Source organism: Neolamprologus brichardi, chromosome 5 (assembly GCF_056152115.1).
Source record: "Neolamprologus brichardi isolate AB-2024 chromosome 5, ASM5615211v1, whole genome shotgun sequence".
NCBI classification, from domain to species: domain Eukaryota; kingdom Metazoa; phylum Chordata; class Actinopteri; order Cichliformes; family Cichlidae; genus Neolamprologus; species Neolamprologus brichardi.
Genome location: NC_142108.1, coordinates 23,388,143 through 23,408,179, shown reverse-complemented (window position 1 = coordinate 23,408,179; position 20,037 = coordinate 23,388,143). Strand labels below are relative to the sequence as shown.

General features: G+C 37.1%; 1 protein-coding gene across 11 annotated transcripts in view; it reads left to right on the top strand.

Moving 5' to 3' along the window:
* Positions 1-20,037, top strand: part of ptprt (protein tyrosine phosphatase receptor type T) — a 307,462-nt gene that overhangs the window by 99,696 nt on the left and 187,729 nt on the right. For all 11 annotated transcript variants that reach the window (XM_006783003.2, XM_006783002.3, XM_006783004.2 and 8 more), the window contains exon 8: positions 7,041-7,334. In XM_006783003.2, coding sequence (XP_006783066.1) covers positions 7,041-7,334 — 294 coding nt within the window. The remainder of the gene's footprint in view (positions 1-7,040; positions 7,335-20,037) is intronic.

The window sequence follows — 20,037 nt, the reverse complement described above, 5'->3', positions numbered from 1 at the left end:
GAATTGGTGTCTTTGCAGTGTTCTTCAGCTCGCTTAAATTAGAGGTTAGAAGTGACACCGGCTCTTGTGAAATATCTCTGCAATTTGCATAATTACAGTGCTGTTTCAAAGAAAAAAAAGTGTTGGTTGACAAAATTACATCACTTTACAGACTGGTGCTCAGTGTTCTAGAAACACTGAACGGTGAACCTGGAAATCAGAGATAGAGAAGTTTGAAATACTAAAAAACTATCCAATATAAATTTGTTCCACTCAAAAAGCTGCCATGTGGCAGTTATCATTAACACTTGGCAAATTCTGTTGATCTTATCATATCTGAATTATGCTAATCTGTGCGCATGTGAGTGTGTACGTGTGTCTTATCTTTGCTATGTGAGAGGAACTGAGATGAAGTTCAAGGAGCTGCGAAATGGACCTGCAGTGTATTACTGATAAGACAACAATTTACAAGGAGATTAAGCAAAAAGAGAAAAAAAAAACTAATATGGGGAAAGACAGAAAAGAAAATTGTCTTTTCAAACTTTCATATTGTTCAAAACATATCCTTTAACAACATATTCAGATTTTTGTAAATAAAAGGCAACTCCAGCTTATTTAATAGCTACTTGATAAAGTTCATTTTTGAGGATTTTATTCTGCCTGGATTATTAAAAGGAAAGAAAACCCATGTAAACGGGCCAGATAGAGGGAGAGGAAGCAGTTCATGGACAAAAGAAAAGAAAAGTCTGTTATCATCTTGACTGTCATTACTCCTTCTTGCTCCACTGTTGAAATGGGAGAAAAACAGATTTTGGCAGAGTGACTGTCATTTTTGGTGCAACAGATTTTTCCATCTTCTCCGCCACTGGGGTGATATATTTTCTCTCCTCTGGTGGGCTGAAGCCTAATATCACTCAGTCTTTCACCCACTGCACACACACACACACACACACACACACACACGCGTTTGCAATCTTATAATCCTTCACTTTCCAAGAACATGGCTGAGTTGCAGTCAAAAGTACTTTTAGATTTGCCACAAACGGTAAATCTAAAAGAAAATACACACTCAGAAAAACTAATATTAACAGCATCACAAGTATAACCTCTAACTGAGACAGGTCAAAATGTCATGATGGCTGGGGGTGCTTTGTTGCTGCACTCTGGTTAAACTGGTAATGAAATGTTCCTGCTTTTATTATCACTCATGTCAAAAATGATTTAAAAAGAATAACTAATAGTAAAAAAAGTAGGGATTGTCTCCCCAACGTTATAAAAATTTTAATACCCATATGTATGTTGTATCTAGACAGTAGCAGACATAATAAAATTGCAAAAACAGTAGTGTTTAAGATGGAATAATGATAGCTACAAAGTAAATAAAATAAAAAATCCAAAACTATTTTTAACTCTAATTAACATATAGCTTAGTTTTGATTGGTTGGTTACTGTAAGAGTAAAGAAAATAACACGATGCAAACAGTCAAAAGATAATCTGTGTTCTTCGTTCAATCTTTATTTATGTGTAACACTTAAAAAACATTGGTTTGTCCACTGACACTTTAAACAACCTGTGATTACATTCAAGAGGTCCACTTAATCTGTAAAATGTGTGAAGTCACAGTTTTTTGGTTTTGTAGGAAGGCTGGTTAATACTTATGTAAAAAACATATATGTGGTAATTACCTGTTGTATCAAACCTCTACAGGTAAAGATTGTATATGCTTCGTTTTGGCTGCCAGATAGGTTCATTATATATACACGTGTTGAAATGGGAGGGCAGAAAGTGAGCACTTCATTGTCGTGCAGGTGCATATGCTGTTTCATGACTGTGGTGCATACAAATGGAAACTTAATGTGTCTTTTTTTTCCTACCTAGTTAAAAGGGTCAAGACCACTACGGACATGAAAAAATGTCTACAGTTTTCTCCTTTTATAAAATGTTCACTTAAAGTTTCTCAAAGATTGTTGTTGTTTGTTTTTTTTGCTACCAGCTGGTGTGTCAAAAATTCATCTACTGAAAAATTCAATTTTGAGATAATTTTCTAAATATCCATTAGTTAAAAGACAAGTAGGGCTAGTATATATGTGTAATCTTTTAATCTCTCTCTTAAAATTAGAAAATAGAAACTATGTAGGCTTTTGATTTTCTGAATACCCGTTGGACATTTTGAGAAAGTCTAGTCTAAATGACGTTGAGGTCTTAATAATGGAGAGAAACTACTATAGACAGAAAAATCTCTACAATGCAAACACACACAGAGAAACAGCCAATGCTTTTTGGTGTGCACACTAATAAAAACTACAATAAGTAAAGCAAACTTAGCACACGCAAGGACATTTTTTTTCCACTGTACAAAAAACATTACTTAAGTTCTTTTGTTTTTAGCTTATTTGTCTTGACACGGACACATCATGAGCCTTCTTTAAACACCATACTGGGAATATAATACAGTGTAGTAAAAAGTAGATCCATATACTTTGTTCCCGCAGGGTGTAGTAACACGAGGCACGATGAGTCTTCAGACAACAAGACTCCAGAATACAAAAGATAAAACCTTTTGGGGCTGCGACTGCTGCAAAAACATAGACATAAATACTTACACAGTGGTCTTTATGGGCCCAGAGTTACGGCGCTGTTTGCCCGCTGTATCCTAATTTCTGCTTGTTTTTACTACAGTAGGTATGTGGCTTTTGCGGAGGCATAACAGAGCTCTGCAGGAAGAGCTCAGTGGAAACGGCCTATTCTCTCCTCTTGTTTATATTCGTATCTAACTTTCAGTAGATGAAAAGCATTTTTAACCATTCAGCATACAGTTTGTGGTGTTTGTGAAACGTGTAGCACCCTGAAGTGTCCTGACACACCAACATCACGAGAGAATCTGACTCATAAAAACACCTGAAAAGATGTTATCACAATTATTTGTTTACAAATCAGTTTCAGTGAGTTTTCTGCATTTTTCAAATATCAAGATATAAGATTAACTTTTTGGTAACTTAACCTGCAGGAAATAATAATAATAATAAAAAGATTCCATCAGGTTACATATGCTGTTAGTTTCTCTATGAATTCTTGAGTCTTGTAGGCATTCAGAGTGCCTTAGACACGTTCTGTTTCCCGTATGAATGACAGAATTATTGTTGGCTGCTGCATTTTTTTACTTTGTAATGCAATGTTTTATGTCTTGGGAGTTTTTTAAAAGTCTAAAACGATGAATGTGAAAAGCAAAGCAGATATGCAAATATAATTTGTGCAGGTTTAGAGAAGTCATTTAACTAACAAGAGCTACATTTGAAGTCTCTTGTAACACAATTTTAACAAGGGCCTGTCTGCCAATCAGAAAAAAAAACCTCAATGTCAAAAAATTTTTCAGAGGACTGATTGCACAAGGGTCATATTCAGCTCGCTGGTGCAGCATTTGTCCTGCTACTTTTTTAAGCATTGTTCACTCTCACCATTTTGGCAACATTCCTTCATTGTGTTTCTTTCCTCACTTTCTCTCTTTTTTACTTTTCATTTAAATATATGATAAAATCTCACCAGTCGTGGTTTGCGGTTCTACCTATATGCTCCCTGTCTCCCTTACTCTCAAAAGACCTTTCTGCTTTCTTCTGCCCTCCACTCGCCCTCCTATCACAGTTCATTAACATCACTGTTTGAAGTCAAGTTTGAAGGCTAAAGCTGTTGATTAGCGATCAGAATATGTTTGTAGTTTTTCTTATTCATTAGAGATCCCCGCATATGCTTGCAATACATAGTCTACATGTACTGAAATGCTTGTGTGTGCTTCTTACAAGTTATTGTGTTTGTATCTCCGGTTTATCATTCAGTTCCAGTTGCGGTATGTGTAAGTATAGTCATGTATTTGTTTGTATTTACATGCAGGCCCATGCTTCGTTTTGTGTGGGTGCATTTGCATGCATATGTACAAGAGGTATTAGAGTCAATTTTTTATCAGCAAACGTCTGTGTCTGAGTTTCTGAAAATGTGTGTTCACTCCATATCATCGTGGGTACCAGGTTGCATGTCACCGGGTGGCCTCTGTAACTCTCTGCTGCAAATGAGCTGGCAGAGGGAGAAATGGAGAGATGGTGGGAGAAAACAGAAGGAGCGGGGAGTGATTGATTGATTTAGCTTTTCTTCCAGTGGAGTAACATCAGGAGAAGTTGTTGAATATAAATGATGTTAATGAACAGTTAAGTCTGTGTTAAAGCACTTGTAGCAAAGGTTGACAAGCTTCTTTTAGAGGTAGTTGTCAGTGATTTGGCGTGTTTACCTCATTTAGTGCAATACTAAAAAAACCCAACAATTTTTGCAATATTTGTCTAGCCTTTCAAGTAGATGAGACCATTTTCCTACTGTGAGTTACGCTTAAAAATGTTCTGGGAAAAGTAACATCCAGTTTTGTATGACTACTGCAACTGGACACAGCTGTAGTACCTTGAACGTTACCTATACTTCCTCACTATATTTTCTAACTAGAAAAAGTTTAACATGACCTATCTGTTGATAAAAAGGCAATATCCTAAAAACAGAACTGATAGATTAGTAAGAAAGCCAAGAGGAAATAAAACTAACTAGCCAGCAAGGGCAGCTTAAACTGACTGATGACTTCTCATTCTGGAGCCCATTTTTTATCGTACTGAACTAACTAACCTAGAAACCAATTTTCACTGCACCACATGTTATAATGCTGACATCAAGGGGCAGAGAGATAATGGTTGTGATCAGACAAAAATCAGACAGACTTTAGACACAGATAGTGTTTTTCTTGAAAAAAATGTTGGGTGGCTGTTTCAGACCATTTGGTAACCAAAATTCAGGCAGTCAAATGACACTGGATGAGAAAAGGAAACGTGCATTTGGTTACTTCATTGAGATGTGATGACTATTTCTTACTTTGCAAAAGGACCTCTGTTGTTCGCAGAAACATCATCAATGGCACATTTTTCCCTTCATATTGAGACCAGCTTTGAGTGGGGGAAATGACATTTAAACTGTGCTCATTGGACAAAAGACTGTAACAAAACTCTTATGTATTTTTTGGGATTAATACAGTAGTGATGATTGGTTTTATTTCACTGTATCACTATTTTGTGATGGAAAATAATACATTTTTTTATCCCAAGAATCAAAGTTTCTGTTTGCTAAGAAGGGAAATATTTTGACAGAAGCACATGCATTCAAATACATGCAAAGCACACTAAACCTCTCTTAGGCATACACAGAGATGCTTATTGTCTGTCACTCTCTCCTACACTCACAAATGCACATAGACTCAGACACACACACTTAGCCTCCATATAGTTGAGATGGATGAGTATGCAGTAACTGACAGTTGATTCATCGGCCCCGCAGCCACCATACATATTCTAATGCAGCCTTGAGGAAAGTAAAAAACTTGGAGAGGGAAATCAGGACTTTTGCTTTTAGACTGCAGGAGTAAAGGGACCATTATTCTTACCCAGCATAACAGAGCTGTCAACTGACGAAGCACCTGCCATGGCAAAGAGATCCATTCTCAGAGACCACAAACTTCAATCTTTAAATGACTCTTTTAGTTGCAAGTGTTTTCAGAAGATTACTGTGTAGCGTAAGGAAGCTTCATTTTGAAAAGACCTTTAATTGGTTGGTCCTCAATTTGCACGTGTGTGTTTCTGAGCATCATTGCCTCTATCTTAATAATCATTGATCAATTTTCAAGCTGATCCATGTGTAGATGCCTCAAAGATTCTGTATCACAACAAAGCTCCAGGAAACTGATTTTTATTTTTATTGTTTTACCTAAAAGAATATTACAGTGTGATTATGACTCACATTTTAAGGACACAAGAAGTTAATCCACACTTGGACAGCATTCTCTTGTTTCTAGTGCAGCTCAGGCACATCATATCCTTCTGTTAAAAAGTGGGTCATGACCGCTGTTCAAGGTGCTGATATAGTGGTCTCCCAAGAAGTGGGAGCTGCCCATACTAATTACCATAGTTCATAATGATGAACAAAATTCTCACCGGCACTGTCTGAGGGCCAGTAAAAAATACTCCATTTAATTTCCATGCCATTGTTTCCATCTGCTCCTGTTGCTCTTTAACTGAGCCAGTTGTTGAGTCACACTACTGTGCCTTCACATTTTGTTTTGAAAGTTAATATTACTATGTAATTTGTCTTTCTAAAATAATTACATTTCCAGTAGATTGCATATACCTAATGTCTTCTTCCTGAAAACAGAAGATCATTTACGTGGTCTCATACTCACCATGTATTGCACATTCATATGTGATAGTGGGGAGTATGAAAAGTCCCTTGTGGCATTGGTGTTTAGCAGCACTTAGGCACATTATATGCTTTTAGTGAAAGTCGTTGTGTCAAATATTTAAATTTCCCCATTATATATAGTATTTCCCAAGTATAGCAAATGGTCTGCTTTTAGTTACACTTCTTTTCATATGGGTTAGAACTTTTCTTGTCTGTGTCATTTCAGAGGTTACTTTCATTTTGAAAGGATATTACCTATAAAATGTGAACTTGGTTTGGACAAGAAGAAAAAAAAAGGAAAGAGCAATAAAACTTCATGCTTTTAGGCTTGACAGATGCCATTATTTCAAAGTAGCTGTCAGCAGTGTGTCAACAAAGTGATGGATTAATGCTACAGGTAAAGAATTTGACATCTCAAATGTCTCCTTTAGCTTTAATGGTATCTATTTTCACTGCAAAAGGTAAAGTGCACGTTAGCGACAGAGTAATTCTTAAATATTACATTAAAAGTTGATGGATTTGTACACTTAAAGGTACAACATGTGTCTGTAAAAGGATTTTTTTCAGTTTTTGGCAGCAGTAAATTCTGCATTATCAATGATAAGGCCAGCTGCAGATATAATTAAAGTGAAAAGAAAGGGATGTATTTTTTTTTCCTGTTTGCTGTGTGACTTATCAGGGACTGTGTAATTTTTCAGGGACAAAACCTTTTATTGATGTATTCAGAAGAATATTTATTGATTATTTTATTTAAAAAAGAGAAATATTTTACACTTAAATAAACATTTTTGTCTTTATTTCACAGCTCCACCCACTCCCATTGCACCTCCTGAGCTTCTTTCTGTTGGTGCCACTTACCTTTGGATCAAACCCAATGCCAACAGCATCATTGGTGATGGGCCAATAATCCTGAAGGAAGTGGAGTACCGGACCACTTCAGGGAACTGGGTAGAGACCCATGTGGTTGACTCCCCTACATATAAACTGTGGCATCTGGACCCAGATGTCGAATATGAGATCAAAGTCCTGCTTTCCAGACCTGGAGAGGGAGGAACAGGACCCCCAGGTCCACCACTGGTAACCAGGACCAAATGTGCGGGTAAGTAAGCACTTGTTTTTTTTTTGTTATTGCTTTAATTATTTGTTTAATTATTTTCCCATTTATGTTGCCTTTTTACCTATTTCTCAATTATTTTTTAAAAATTTAGATTTCATTTAGAAATCTCTCTTTGCAGTTGCTTGATTCTCTTTTGTCTTATTTCTGTTGGACAACTGTACTGTGATCCACTGCTATACTCATCTCATTCATTAAGTAGAATCCTTGGGTAGCACTAATATAATAAGAATGATTTACTATGGTCTGAATATGGTGACAGCATGACTTGGAGCCAGAGAGGTAAAAAAAAAAGGCTGATGAGAAAGATAACAAAGAAGGAAAAAAATGAGGTCTTCTAAGTCTTCTAACTACGTCTTCTTGGGAAGAGAACACAAATCAAAGCTGATGATAATTGACATGTTAAGAAGAAGCCCCAGAGATGAAGAAATGTTGGAGTGCATAGTTTGCAGGGAAGAAGGTAGGAGAGGTTAGGTGGGGGCAATCATGGCCAATAATGAGTATCCCAGCGGGGGTGTAAGGACGCAATAAGTGGCAGTTCATTTGATAAAATGACAGCCCATCAGATCTCTGATGGCCTCTTATGTGTGTGTAGGTGTGTGTCTGTGTGTATGTGTTAAGTGTGTTCTCACTTAACAAGTAGGAAGCCATAATTCTCCATTCCAGCATTCTCTATGGACTTCTCTGTGTTTGCATTTTGCCATGCAACTAATTGTCTTTGTTCTATCTTGGCCTTTTGACCTTTTTTTGCTTTCACTGTACTACTTTAGTCTTCTGATTTTCTGACGCTATTCTTGCTTCCCACTCTCTTTCGTTCTTAAATTCATTTTCCCACTTCTAACTTTTTTCTGTCCTTTTCATTTCCTTTTCTCTGCAATGTTTTCCACTCTTTTGTCCTGACTTCATTTCCTTCTTGTCTTCCTTTCTCCCATTTTAGAGTTTTTTTCACCCTTTCTCCTTTTTCATCACTTGGGTTTTACTTTATGGTGTCGTTTTTTGAACTCTTCTTCCCGTCTGTCCTTTAATGTTTACTTCTTTTGTTTTTGACACTTTCCCCTTTTATTCACGCCTCCCCCTTTCTTCTCTGCCATGTCCTCCTTCCTTCTGCCATTCTGTCTCAGTTGTTTTTCTCAAGGGCTTCATTTTATGAGAATTAGAGAGAACAAGACAAAATGATGATGAAGAGTGAGAGGAGATCAAAAAGATGAAGGTGTTATTCTGTAAAGACAGTGGGTTCGATCTGGATCTAACCTTGCATTCAAAGAGGGGAGAGAGAGAGAAAGAGAAAATGCTTTAATAATGCTTTTACTTTTTTTTGATGGAATGTACATAGCTAGTGTGTGTGCCTTGGGGCATTCGTTGTTTATGCTACAAGTTCTGTCAAAACTTTGGAGCATTAACTTGGCAGATGCTTAAATTTAATTGGAATGGGAATTTCGTGTATTTGCGGTTGCTGTGTTATGTGTGAGTGAGAACGTGTGAACTCTACTGTGTGCATATCTTTCTGTGTTTGTGTGTGTGTGAGTATGTCTGTGTTGTGTACATGCTTGTGTGTCTACCACAATGTGTTTGTGTTTGTGCATTTGTGGTCTTCGGTCCACCCCATGTTTTTTCTTTTTTTCTTAACTCCGTGGTAATCAGCAGGTGAAAATGATGTGTTAACACTACAGTCTCTGTTTTGGTCTCTCTCCCTGCTTCCTTGCTTTATCTATCTCTCACTTTCAATCTCTCACTCTTACTTTCTGTCTCCCATATTGAAACACAAGTAGCTGGTGAGGCGCTGGGGTCTTATGGCCCCTACGCATAAATGTTTTCTCATAAAGAACTCATTGTGCAAACCTGGTAGCTAAATAGCTTACTAGCTTGTGGAATATGAGCCTAACCAAGTTTTTAAACGAGGCATAGACCTTACCTTCTATCCTTCTATCTACAGAGAAAATGCTTATTCAACGTAGCATCCAGATTTTTTCAGGTTTGTGAATCCACAGCTACAATACTCAGAGATGATGCAGTGAGATGACTTTGCTAATATTAAATTACAATTTGAAGAGTGCTTTTACAAATTGATATATACAGCAGATGCCAGTTTGCACAATTACTAGTAAAAATGTTAACTCTTTCTTTTGCTTTTGGATGTTGTAATAAATAAAATTCCCTACCTATACCAGTTAGAAAATGCACAACAGATAATTTTTATGCACATTTTTACACAGCCAGAGTGAAATTTACTCATCTAGTGAAATAACAATTAGAAACAGCATAAGTTGCAATGAAATACACCAAAATGAATCTTCTAATTTTAAAGTGAGTTTCACATGGTTGAAGTAGCGGCATAACAACAGCATGGCTGCAGTGGCTCCAGACATGCTCCCAATAGTATGGGACAAATTTGACTATTGTATGGAGGGGGACACAAGTTTTGTGTAAAATTTTATTTTCAGAAGATATTTTAAAATTTACCACAAGCTTCTATGTCTATTACTTAAAAAAATCAAAAAACTACACTGTAAAATCTAATTAGTTCCCAGAACTCAAAAAAATTGAGGAAACTCGTTGCCTCAAAAAAATTGAGTAAAGCTTAGCTAAAAATGACGAAATTAGGACAACTTATTTATTTTGAGTACTCTGTACAAGCTCATTTGTTCCCAGAACTCAAAAAAATTGGATCAAGTTTACTTAAGATGACCAAGTTAGGGCAACTTACTCATTTTGAGTACACTGTACAGCCTTGTTAGTTCCCAGAACCCAAAAAAAATTAAGGAAACTCGTTGCCTCAAAAAAACTAAGTAAAGCTTACTTAAGGTGACTGTTAGGACAACTTACACATTGCAAGTCTGCAGTATTAAGAATAACTTGATATTTATGACTGTACAATACTAATTGTTTACTTACTGACAAACATTTCAAGTTCATCTAAATGAAAAAACAATTTGTGGTAACCTGAATATGATTAAAAATAATTAACAACACTTTGTGTAATGATGTTAAAATCAGCCCAACTTTTATTTTCAAACACAACAAAGTATAATAGCCAACATACTGGACACTGTTCTTCTGAACAACAAACAATTATATTGCCATCACTGTTATGATCTTACAATGAAACAAAGTCTCAGATGTAATTATTCTGAAAATAAGTTTAGGCCTACCACAAGTTTGTTTTGTACTTACATTACTTATATAATCAAAATAAAATATTTGTTGTTCTGTCACAAGTGCAGTCTCTGATTTAAACAACACATTTGTTTTGCATTCCAACACAGGAGCTGCAATGTTGTATTATTTTAAGGATGGCTTGTTTCCAGTCCAGACATTACTGCCTGAAGGACAATCGTGGATCGAGGTGATCCAAATGTAGGTGCAGAAGAAAGTCTTTAACTTCCCTTAAGTACAGTGGCAGTGGATGTGGGTTGGAGATGCAATGAGCTTGAATCTGCAGGCGACCATCTTCACTGACCACACCATCTGTGACGGAGGACTCATCTCTCCTGTTGTCCTGCGAGCAAACAATCATATTTTTTGGAACATGAACTTAATTGCTTTCTTAAAACTTTTTTTTTTCATTTGGTATAAAACAGACTCCAATTTAGACAATCTCAGGCTCCCTCCTCACCAGAGAGGTGACATTCGATGTCCCAATTGCCAGTCTGGATAGCCGTGACCACCACTCAACACACAATAATGTCATGAAAGCATCATTTTAAAAAGGGCTATGCAAACATGGCCAATAACTTTCATTCTAATGATGTGCAAAATGATTTGGGAACAAAACAAATTTTGCTGTTAGAAAACTTGCAGACTTCACTATTTACAGTGTAGACCCTCTAAACTAAGTTTGGGGGATGTGATCTTTCAAGAAATGCAGACCAAACTGTTGTTGTTTGTTTACTTACACAGCATGTCTTGTAGAATTAACTGGAGTCACCAGCAACAGCATCGTGCAGTCATATCTCAGGTCTAATAACAGAAGACAGGAAAAGATCAGTACAGAAACAACTTCCCCAAACCAAAGCACAAATAAAACAGGCTGATCTAAAGTATGATTAAAGTTCAGCCTGATTAATATAAATATAACTGACTAATTGTTAATATATTGGAAAACCAAAATACTTACCACTGAGTTGATGTATTTCTGTCCAACAACAGGAGTGCTGGTCCCGAACCTCAAAGACAGTAAGAAGCAAGCAGAGGGAGAAAAAGCAGAACATTTTTCAGAAACTGATTTGATCCTTAATGGCTGAGCAATCATTGTAACATAGAGTTTGCTTATGTTGTTAAATAAACTCTAGATTTGACATTAATAGATGCCACAGATGTTGAAAAGCTGCCACAAAGCATGAAAAAAAAATGGACATCTCAGAAAACATCTGACCATTTTTGCAAATATGTGATGTCTTGATAAATCGAACAGATGTTTGAACTTTACACAGCTATATTCTCGCCTGAAAATATCTTAAAAGTTTATTTTGTGACTCAGAAAAAGTAATACGTTTTTTAGCCACGCTCCTCCGCCATTGCTGCGTTTACAAGTACGCACAGGCTCCGACAACCGGCTGACAAATGCGATCCTCCTTTTTCCCAGACTGCCCTTTCTGGGTCACAAAATAACCTTTTAAGATATTTTCAGCCGAGAATGTAGCTATGTAATGCTCAAATATCTACTTAATTTATCAAAATATCACATATTTGCAAAAATGCTTCCACGTTTTCAGAGAGCTCTGTTATCCACCAGCAGGATAGCTGACCGGGAGGTCAAGGCTCGATAGAGTCCCGAGCACAGCTAACTCCTGGCATATTGTTTTCTACCCCCCCCCCCTTTCAGTATTTTGCTACTCAGGTTAAACATGATATATATAATTAGTTAGTTAGTTAGTTATGACTGTGAATTGAAAATACCCCCCATGCCCCACCCCTAACAGCTACACCTCCCGAAGAATTTTGTCTGGGCTCTGATCTCACTTTTTTATTTCAAACAATCACCAGAAAATTTCACAGACATATTTTTATGTAATGTTTTTAAGGCTGTGGTGTTAATTTTTAAGTAACATGAGCCCAGCGGCAGCAGCAACGCTAGGCTAACACTAACTAGCTAGCAAGATTATAAACCTGGTGCTAAACTAAGACAAGCTACAAAATCAGTTTGAATAAAAGTAAACATTTACTCACCAAGTCAGTGTACCAGGTAAAGATTCACAGCAATGACAACAATAATATCTTGAGCTGACGCTTTTCCAGGTTTGCTCAACATATTGCATAACAAATGCTGGCACCATGAACATGCAGACTAATCCGAGAGGGAGGAGGACGGTAGTGACGTGGCATTTTCAAAACACATCTTTCATCCTTCCGCACTGAGAAGCAAAACTTCCAGCTTACTTAGTTTTTCTAAGTTAAGACAACTCAAATAAACTGAGTTTATCAGCGTTTTTGCATAAAAAGTACTTGTAACTTATTTAAATTGAGTTCTAATAACAAATTGATAAAAACTGAGTTCAGCCTATTTAATATTTTTAATCAAACACAATATTACATTTTACAGTGTATGGCCTTTTGAATTCGGATTATTCTTTTTGGTACACCCTGTTTTGTTCTTTTTTTCTAGCTGTTTATAGATTCTTATGTCACATGGCTATAAAATTAGTTCACATAGCTGCTCTAAATATGGGAGAAATAAATCTCCCTGAGGGACCAGGGGGCAAAGGAGTGAATGTTTACGATGTTTAAATCCAGCTATTATCTGGCTCTTTGAAATATCTTTGAAAAGAAAAAAATGAATGCATTAGGTTATGTTATAGTTCCTTATTTCATTGTAGTGCCCAGCGGACACACTAGTTATTTTAGAACATTAATCATAAAAAGAAGTACATGTTACTATTTTTTTCTCCTGTGGATCAATACAAATTTTGTGAGGCAGTGAGTATTTTTGATAATGGTCTGTCTGTTTATTATAATGAAGGAACATATCACTCAGTAGTAAGAGTTGCTTGCGGGTGTAATTATTTGGACAATAATGAGGTTCTTTGGCACAGAGGGATATAATATATGGACTTTGAAGTGAGTGTTTGTTTTATTGACTTTTGTTGACAATAAGAACTTGATTATTTTGCTTCTCTTTCCCTTTTAGCATCCTTTACAATTCCAACTCTACACCTCTAATAGATCTGTATTCTTTCTTTGCCTTGGAGTACAGTATCACACAGGGTATCTGAATTTCCTGGTCTCTACTGTGTTTATTCTTGTTCCCATAAAGAGACACCCTCAGCCCACCTATCGTCTACATACACACACATACTTCCTGGTATGCACATCTGAAGCTCTCTGCCCTTTCGCAGACATGCACATACACACTCTTCAAATTTTTATTTTGCTCAGACAAAACTTCAGATTGAACAGAGGCTCAAATCTCAGAACAGTTTGTCTGTGTGTACTTGCAGTGCATTTAGAAGTAGCCACTTGTTTTCAGCAGGTGTACAGTTGCGAGGTGAAAAGGGATAACTATTTCTCACGTAGGAATAAGATGAGGCACAAGAGGAATTGGAGACAGTGAGATAGGATTAGGTGGAAAAATGTTGCGTGTGAAATAAAAATAGCTGCAGTGAGACAGTGGGAAATCAACAAAGCGGGGGGGAGACACACAACAGAAACGAGAGAAAATGTGCTAAAGGATGAGAAGAGAGGGTGAGAGAAAAAAAGAGTTAAAGAAAGAAAACAAGAAGAAAAGGATAATAAAAAAATATGGAGCACAGAAGAAATGGAGTGGTGGAGAAGAAAGAGACAGAAGAAGGATGCAGTGTAAGGGAAAGAGAAGCCAGTGACGTGAAGTGAAATGGAACAGAGCCGGTGGTCACTCTTTTTGTGTTTGTGTGGAAAGCATAGTGGAAAGGAACATGTGTTTCTGGGCTAGTGGCGCAATGTTTAGCTGTCACAACCATTCATGGGGTGCTCCATGTGTGCTCATTTGTGTGTGTTGTGCGTGACAGGATTGAAACAGGCAGGCAGGACAGATGTTCAAGAACCTGCTGGCTGCTGGAATGCATGTGTGTGTTTGTCGCCACACCTCCTGTGTTCACCTTTCTCTTCTTGTTATCATCTACAGCCATTCAAATTAGGATTCACCAACAGACCTAATAATCACTTTAAAGTCATTCTCCTGGCATTTATTACACACCTTCAAAATCATGTCTTTTCCTCAAAATGATATATTTTAGATTTTCCCATCACCATTAAAATTCTTCCTTCATGGTTTCAAATGGCTTATGGGTAATTACATGTTTGTATTATTTGTGCAACCTCTCTACCTGCAGCCTGCCCCTCACTCTTCCTCTGCATCTCTAAATGGAGACACAGTGCTGGTCCACGCAACCCAGGTATTTAACTGGTAAATCAGAGGGCAATAGGAAAGGGTTTAGTTAAGAAGAAGTAGATGTGGATTACAAAAAAGAGGTGCTATAGGAGATGAGTTGTTTAAGGATGTTTGGAGAGTATGTTGCAATTCTATGAACATTATAGCCCTGGGATTGCTTGGTGACCTGTTTGTTGTGTATCTTGCCTCTTCCCCTTTAAAAGCCGGGATAGTTAAAAACAAAGAGATTTAATCCCTGAAGCAACTAATCACTCCATAAGTGCAGTAGATAATGTTATTCTGTTTCAATTTTCAGTAAAATACCAAATGGGAATTATTAGAATCAAATAGGGTGAGGCTATTTATTGCACAGATGTTGCTACACAGATGGACTATTCTATAACAGTTATACCAGTGCAGATAAAGAAAACTGCTAACAATGAAAACTACCAATATTTCCCACATAAGCAAGTAGGAAAAGGAGCAGAAGGGAGAAAAAACTGGAGGGCAACTTGAAAAACTGTCATAGACTCATAAAATTATGTCAAAGTTCCTGCAAAAACTACCCAAACATGACTCAGTAAAGTGACTCACTATTAACTGACAATCTGACAGGTTATGCCTGTTAAGTTAAGCCATATATAGGCGATGTCAGTGGAAAACAAAAGACTGTCAGACCAGAAACCTTAAATAATTCAGAAATAAAATGACAAGGCAATAACACACACGCACACACAAATATATATACATACATATAATTTGGACCAACTGGCATCACATTTTAGCCCGATGGGTACCCTTTACCATTTCACCAGTCTTCATAGTTTCAGGGTCTAAACCTAATAAAACAGCAAGTGAAAATGAAAACAGAAAGCATGTGAAACCATAACTAATTAAAAGTGAACAGCAAGTGAAAGTAAAAATAATGAGCGAGTTACAAAAAAGTAGACCAAATACAAAGACGAAGCTCCTTTTTATGCACACTTATGGCTCTTTCCAGCAAAAGCATTTCCTTTGTCCAACTAGTATTGCTTGAACTTGTGCATCATGGGACCAACAGCAAAGAGCACTGTGACTGCTGACATGCTAGCGACTTTGACAAAACTGCAGCGTTTGATACCCTGGGAAGGAGAACCGGCTGGGTTCAGTGAGGACATGGCCTTGATCATGATTGATTTCACTGTGCACTCTCCTCTACAACTTCTCCTCTCTTTCCTCTTTTTTTCTTGGTCCTATTTCCCATCTTCTTTATCATCATTCTTTATACATTTCAGGGCTTTCAAATGGTTCCTCAACTTTTTTCCATTTGAATAATTTTTTTTCTGCCTATAAATATATACCTTTTTCAATAAACCAAACTCAGAAAAAGATGTTTCCTCACTCCTGCAATGCTCTCTATAAGTGTGTATGACCTTCATAGTTTTGTGCTCTTGATCTGATTTCGAAATGAGCCTCTATCATTTCATTTCATCCCTGTTGATCTTTCTTACTTAAGTCAGTGACACTGCTTAGCTGCAGAGAGCCTGTCAACACACACAAACACACTCCTGACATTTTCTCTTCCCCTTACTTGTCGTTCATCTTTGTATCTCTGTCCTTTTCCCTCTCCTTTATCCTTCCCTGTTACTCTGTCTTCTTGCCTCTACTCTTGCTTGAAATTCCCAAGCATAAAATGTGAATATTGGCTGTGATCCTTGTCTCTATAAATATCAGCTTTTAACTTAAACATTACCTCTTCAAGTGTAAGTGTATCCTCCTGTAGTCCCTTACTTATAAATTAATATTTTTTATGTGCGGCGATAATGTAAGTGTTGGCTAATTTGTTACCCAATAAAGACTTTTTATTCACCTACGGTCTTTAAATCTTCCCTTAGTATATTTTATTTGCCTTTTACTCCCATACAATTTCCTTTCCGCGTCTCTTCTTTATAGAAGGCAGGTGCTAATGTGAATGTTGGCTAATATGCAGCACTCTATAAAGACTCAATTCATCTGAGGTTATATACTGCATCTGAGCATCTTCTTTCCTTTCCCTCTCTTGGCCGTTTCTTATAAAGTAGATCTTTATGTGAAGGATGGTAATGTGAGTGTTGGCTAATGTGTTACTCCATAAAAATGGATTTTTAATTCACCTGCTGGGTATATACTGATTTGGCTGACACCACTGCTCTATCGTTTTGCCGAGCCAAGCAGTATAGATGCAGTTAAGGGAGTGCATCCGTTTTACATCAAACATTACCAGAATGAAACAGTTCAGAGCTCAGATTTTTGCAGGTGCACTGGTATCAAATCAAAGCCTGGATCCATATTTTTTGTGAAATAAGCACATTGTGCTGAAAAGGAAATGGAATGTCACAAATGTACGCTGCTCTTTCCAGCTACCGGTTGATGAGCTGTAGCCCTTAGTCAAGAGTGGATGTCATCAGAAGGTTCCTAGTGGCTGCCAAATCACTGGACATCTGCATGGAACTTTCAGCTAGTCTCCTCTCACCTACAAATTGAGCACTTTATGCTTCCGGCTCCATTTGCTGAGCCCAGTCTTTCTTCTCTTATTACCCAAAGCATTCAGATGTTGCCAAATCAGCCTCTGCAATACAGCTATAAAAGCTGATATTTTCAACTTTTTAGCAGTGTTCCTCTAATGACAGATAATACTCTTATGTATTATTATTCAGAAAAGCCACAGTGATGTTGAAGATGTGGCTTATAGTTTTTCTGTAGCGTTGACTCTCACCTCCAATGTTTAGTTCTGTGTGCCATCCCTGACTTGTTTTGCTTCTAATTAAGACAATGACATCCTTTTTATTGGCAATTTATCCATGGCTTCCCCTTTAATTTTACTTCTAAAGCCATCAAGAACAACATGTATAGTATGCAGCCAGCCAGCCAATTCAGGTTCTTGGGGTGCTGGAGCCTTTTGCAGATCTTACATGGTGAGGACCAGCATTTAGGGCTAACACAATGAGACAGACAACCATACACATTCACACCTACGGGCAGAACATCCAAACTCCTGGTCAGATGGTGGAGGTTGGTTCGTAGGACCTTCCTTCTCTGAGGCAATGGAGCTAACCATTGGAATTAATTTAACTAAGTCCTTGATTTATAATAATAACATTATTATTTCTCAACCACTCAACGTTCTAGCATTTCCCTTAGTTGTTAATATGATGGTATCACACAAGTGTATTTTAATAAGCAATAATATCTTTACAAAAAGAGATGTTCTACAAGTATTACTATGTGTAAAGTGGTGTATTTGCCACTGTGTCAGTGTATAGATGTATCATTAAAATTATATTGATAAATACAAGGCTGTTTATTGCTAAAAAATTATTTTCAACAAACACATCCATCCCGTGTGCTTTAACACTTTGTAAGCCACAATGCCTCATTACCAAGTGTAAATGAGTTTGTAGGTGACATTTTTAAAACATGCTTATGTAGAGAATTAGTATGACACTGGCATTTGAACTTTAATATTTGATTTCTGAAACTGCTGCAGTGAAACAAGTTAGTTTTGCTGTTTAGAAATCTGCTATTCTTATGCCACATTGAAGACTAATTTATTAGACTGGTTTTCCAAGTGTGTTTAAGTGCTCTATAAAGTCTCTGTTGCCATATAAACTTATCACAGTAATACTGACATGTTGATTTTAGAGTTTGATGCAGTTGAATGTATTTACAGTGGACGGCAGGTGCTTTTGAAAGCAGACAGTCGACATATATTCCAAGTTTTAAAAATGTAACTGCCATTTTAATGAAACCGGTTTTCCCCTTGCCTTTATTCTCATTGCTCTGTCTTTATTTGGCCGATTCCAGACTTCGTAAATGCTCTCTGGCGAAACGATAAAACAAGACAAACTTGAACCAGAACAGGATTTTTTCATCACAGTGCTACTTGATATGAAGGAGCCTTTCATATGTCAAGGAACTTGTCTCCACCATGCTATGAGAAAATAGTAAGCATGGTAGTACAAAGTGACTGTTCCACTGGCAGTGGCCTCAGTCTGGTAGTCAAATGAAGGGTTTCCTGTGTTGCAGCACAGATGGAAGCCTCCTTTTTTATTAAGTATTGTACAAATGAGCCAGTTCTTTCTTACAGTGCTTGCTCAGTAGGAAGTAAATCATAATTTGCCTCCTGCTACTTTTAGACATAATATAATATAATATAAAGATGAGGCTGTTAAAAATAGAAGTGAACACAGAAGCACATTTCTGTTATATTTCATGAAGATTGTCAATATTGTCATCGCTCGAGGCATGACTATGTTGTTACCTCAGGGAAGAAGTTAACCATTTAACCAACTCAGACCAGAGCCTCGTTCTCTGGATCTCTTCGCTTTTGTAGTTTTTCCTTTTCTTATCATCCTACTTTATGTAAAATTCCCTGTTCGTCTGTGTTTTTTTTTTTCAGGCCCTTTAGGTTTCCATAATGGCTTATTTCTTTATTACTTAATCTTTGAACGCCTGTCATGTCCTTGTCAGTTCTCCCCTCCTGTCATTTAAGGTCAGCACACATGTGTGTTGGCTCTCTGCAATCTGACGTTTCCTCATTCATGCGCTGAGGCCGATAACCACCCACAGAGTGCCTTATACTTTCTTGTGAATTCCTCTTTTGAATTTCCTCTGATGTCTTGTCACCCTTTCAGCATAGTCTCTTTGTCACTGGTGTTACTCTTTTAATGCACTAAGTTGAAATCCTGCTTCCTTGAGTGCTCTTTTAAGCTAACTTAACCACGTCAGTTAGAATGACATGTACCACTTTTGTAGCATTCTCTCTCACTGAAACACATAGCATGGCTATTTCTTATGCTGGATTTAGCTTTGATAGCATTGGTTAAATCCAAATGGAAGCTTTTGACACCAACTCTCCATAAAATCATTTCCAGTATAAAATACCACGAAGAACAACTCTACTAAATTAAAATCAAAATTAAATTTTTTCTTAAAAATCATTAGACGTTAAATGACCTGATAAGCGCACTCTGCAGGGTAAATTGCTGCACATATCAGGAATGTCCCTTGAGTGGGGATGCTGCCTTTCATTTACCCCACATTTCAATTAAGAAATAATAAGGCATAAGGATATTAAATTTAAATCAGTGGCTATATTAAATGTACTCCTTAAGTACTTCTCAGTTTACATCCAATCTGAAAACGTTTTAGAAAACTAACATTGTTTCATACTCTGGATTTTGGGGTTTTTTTGTATCCACGTGTGTTTTTAGCATGTGTGTCTCAGAGCACTCAAGAGATTGGAAAGAGATAGTTTGTTAAATTTTAATGCTGCTCAAGCAGATGATGCCTATCTATTGTATTTCCCACAAGCACGTGAACTGCATT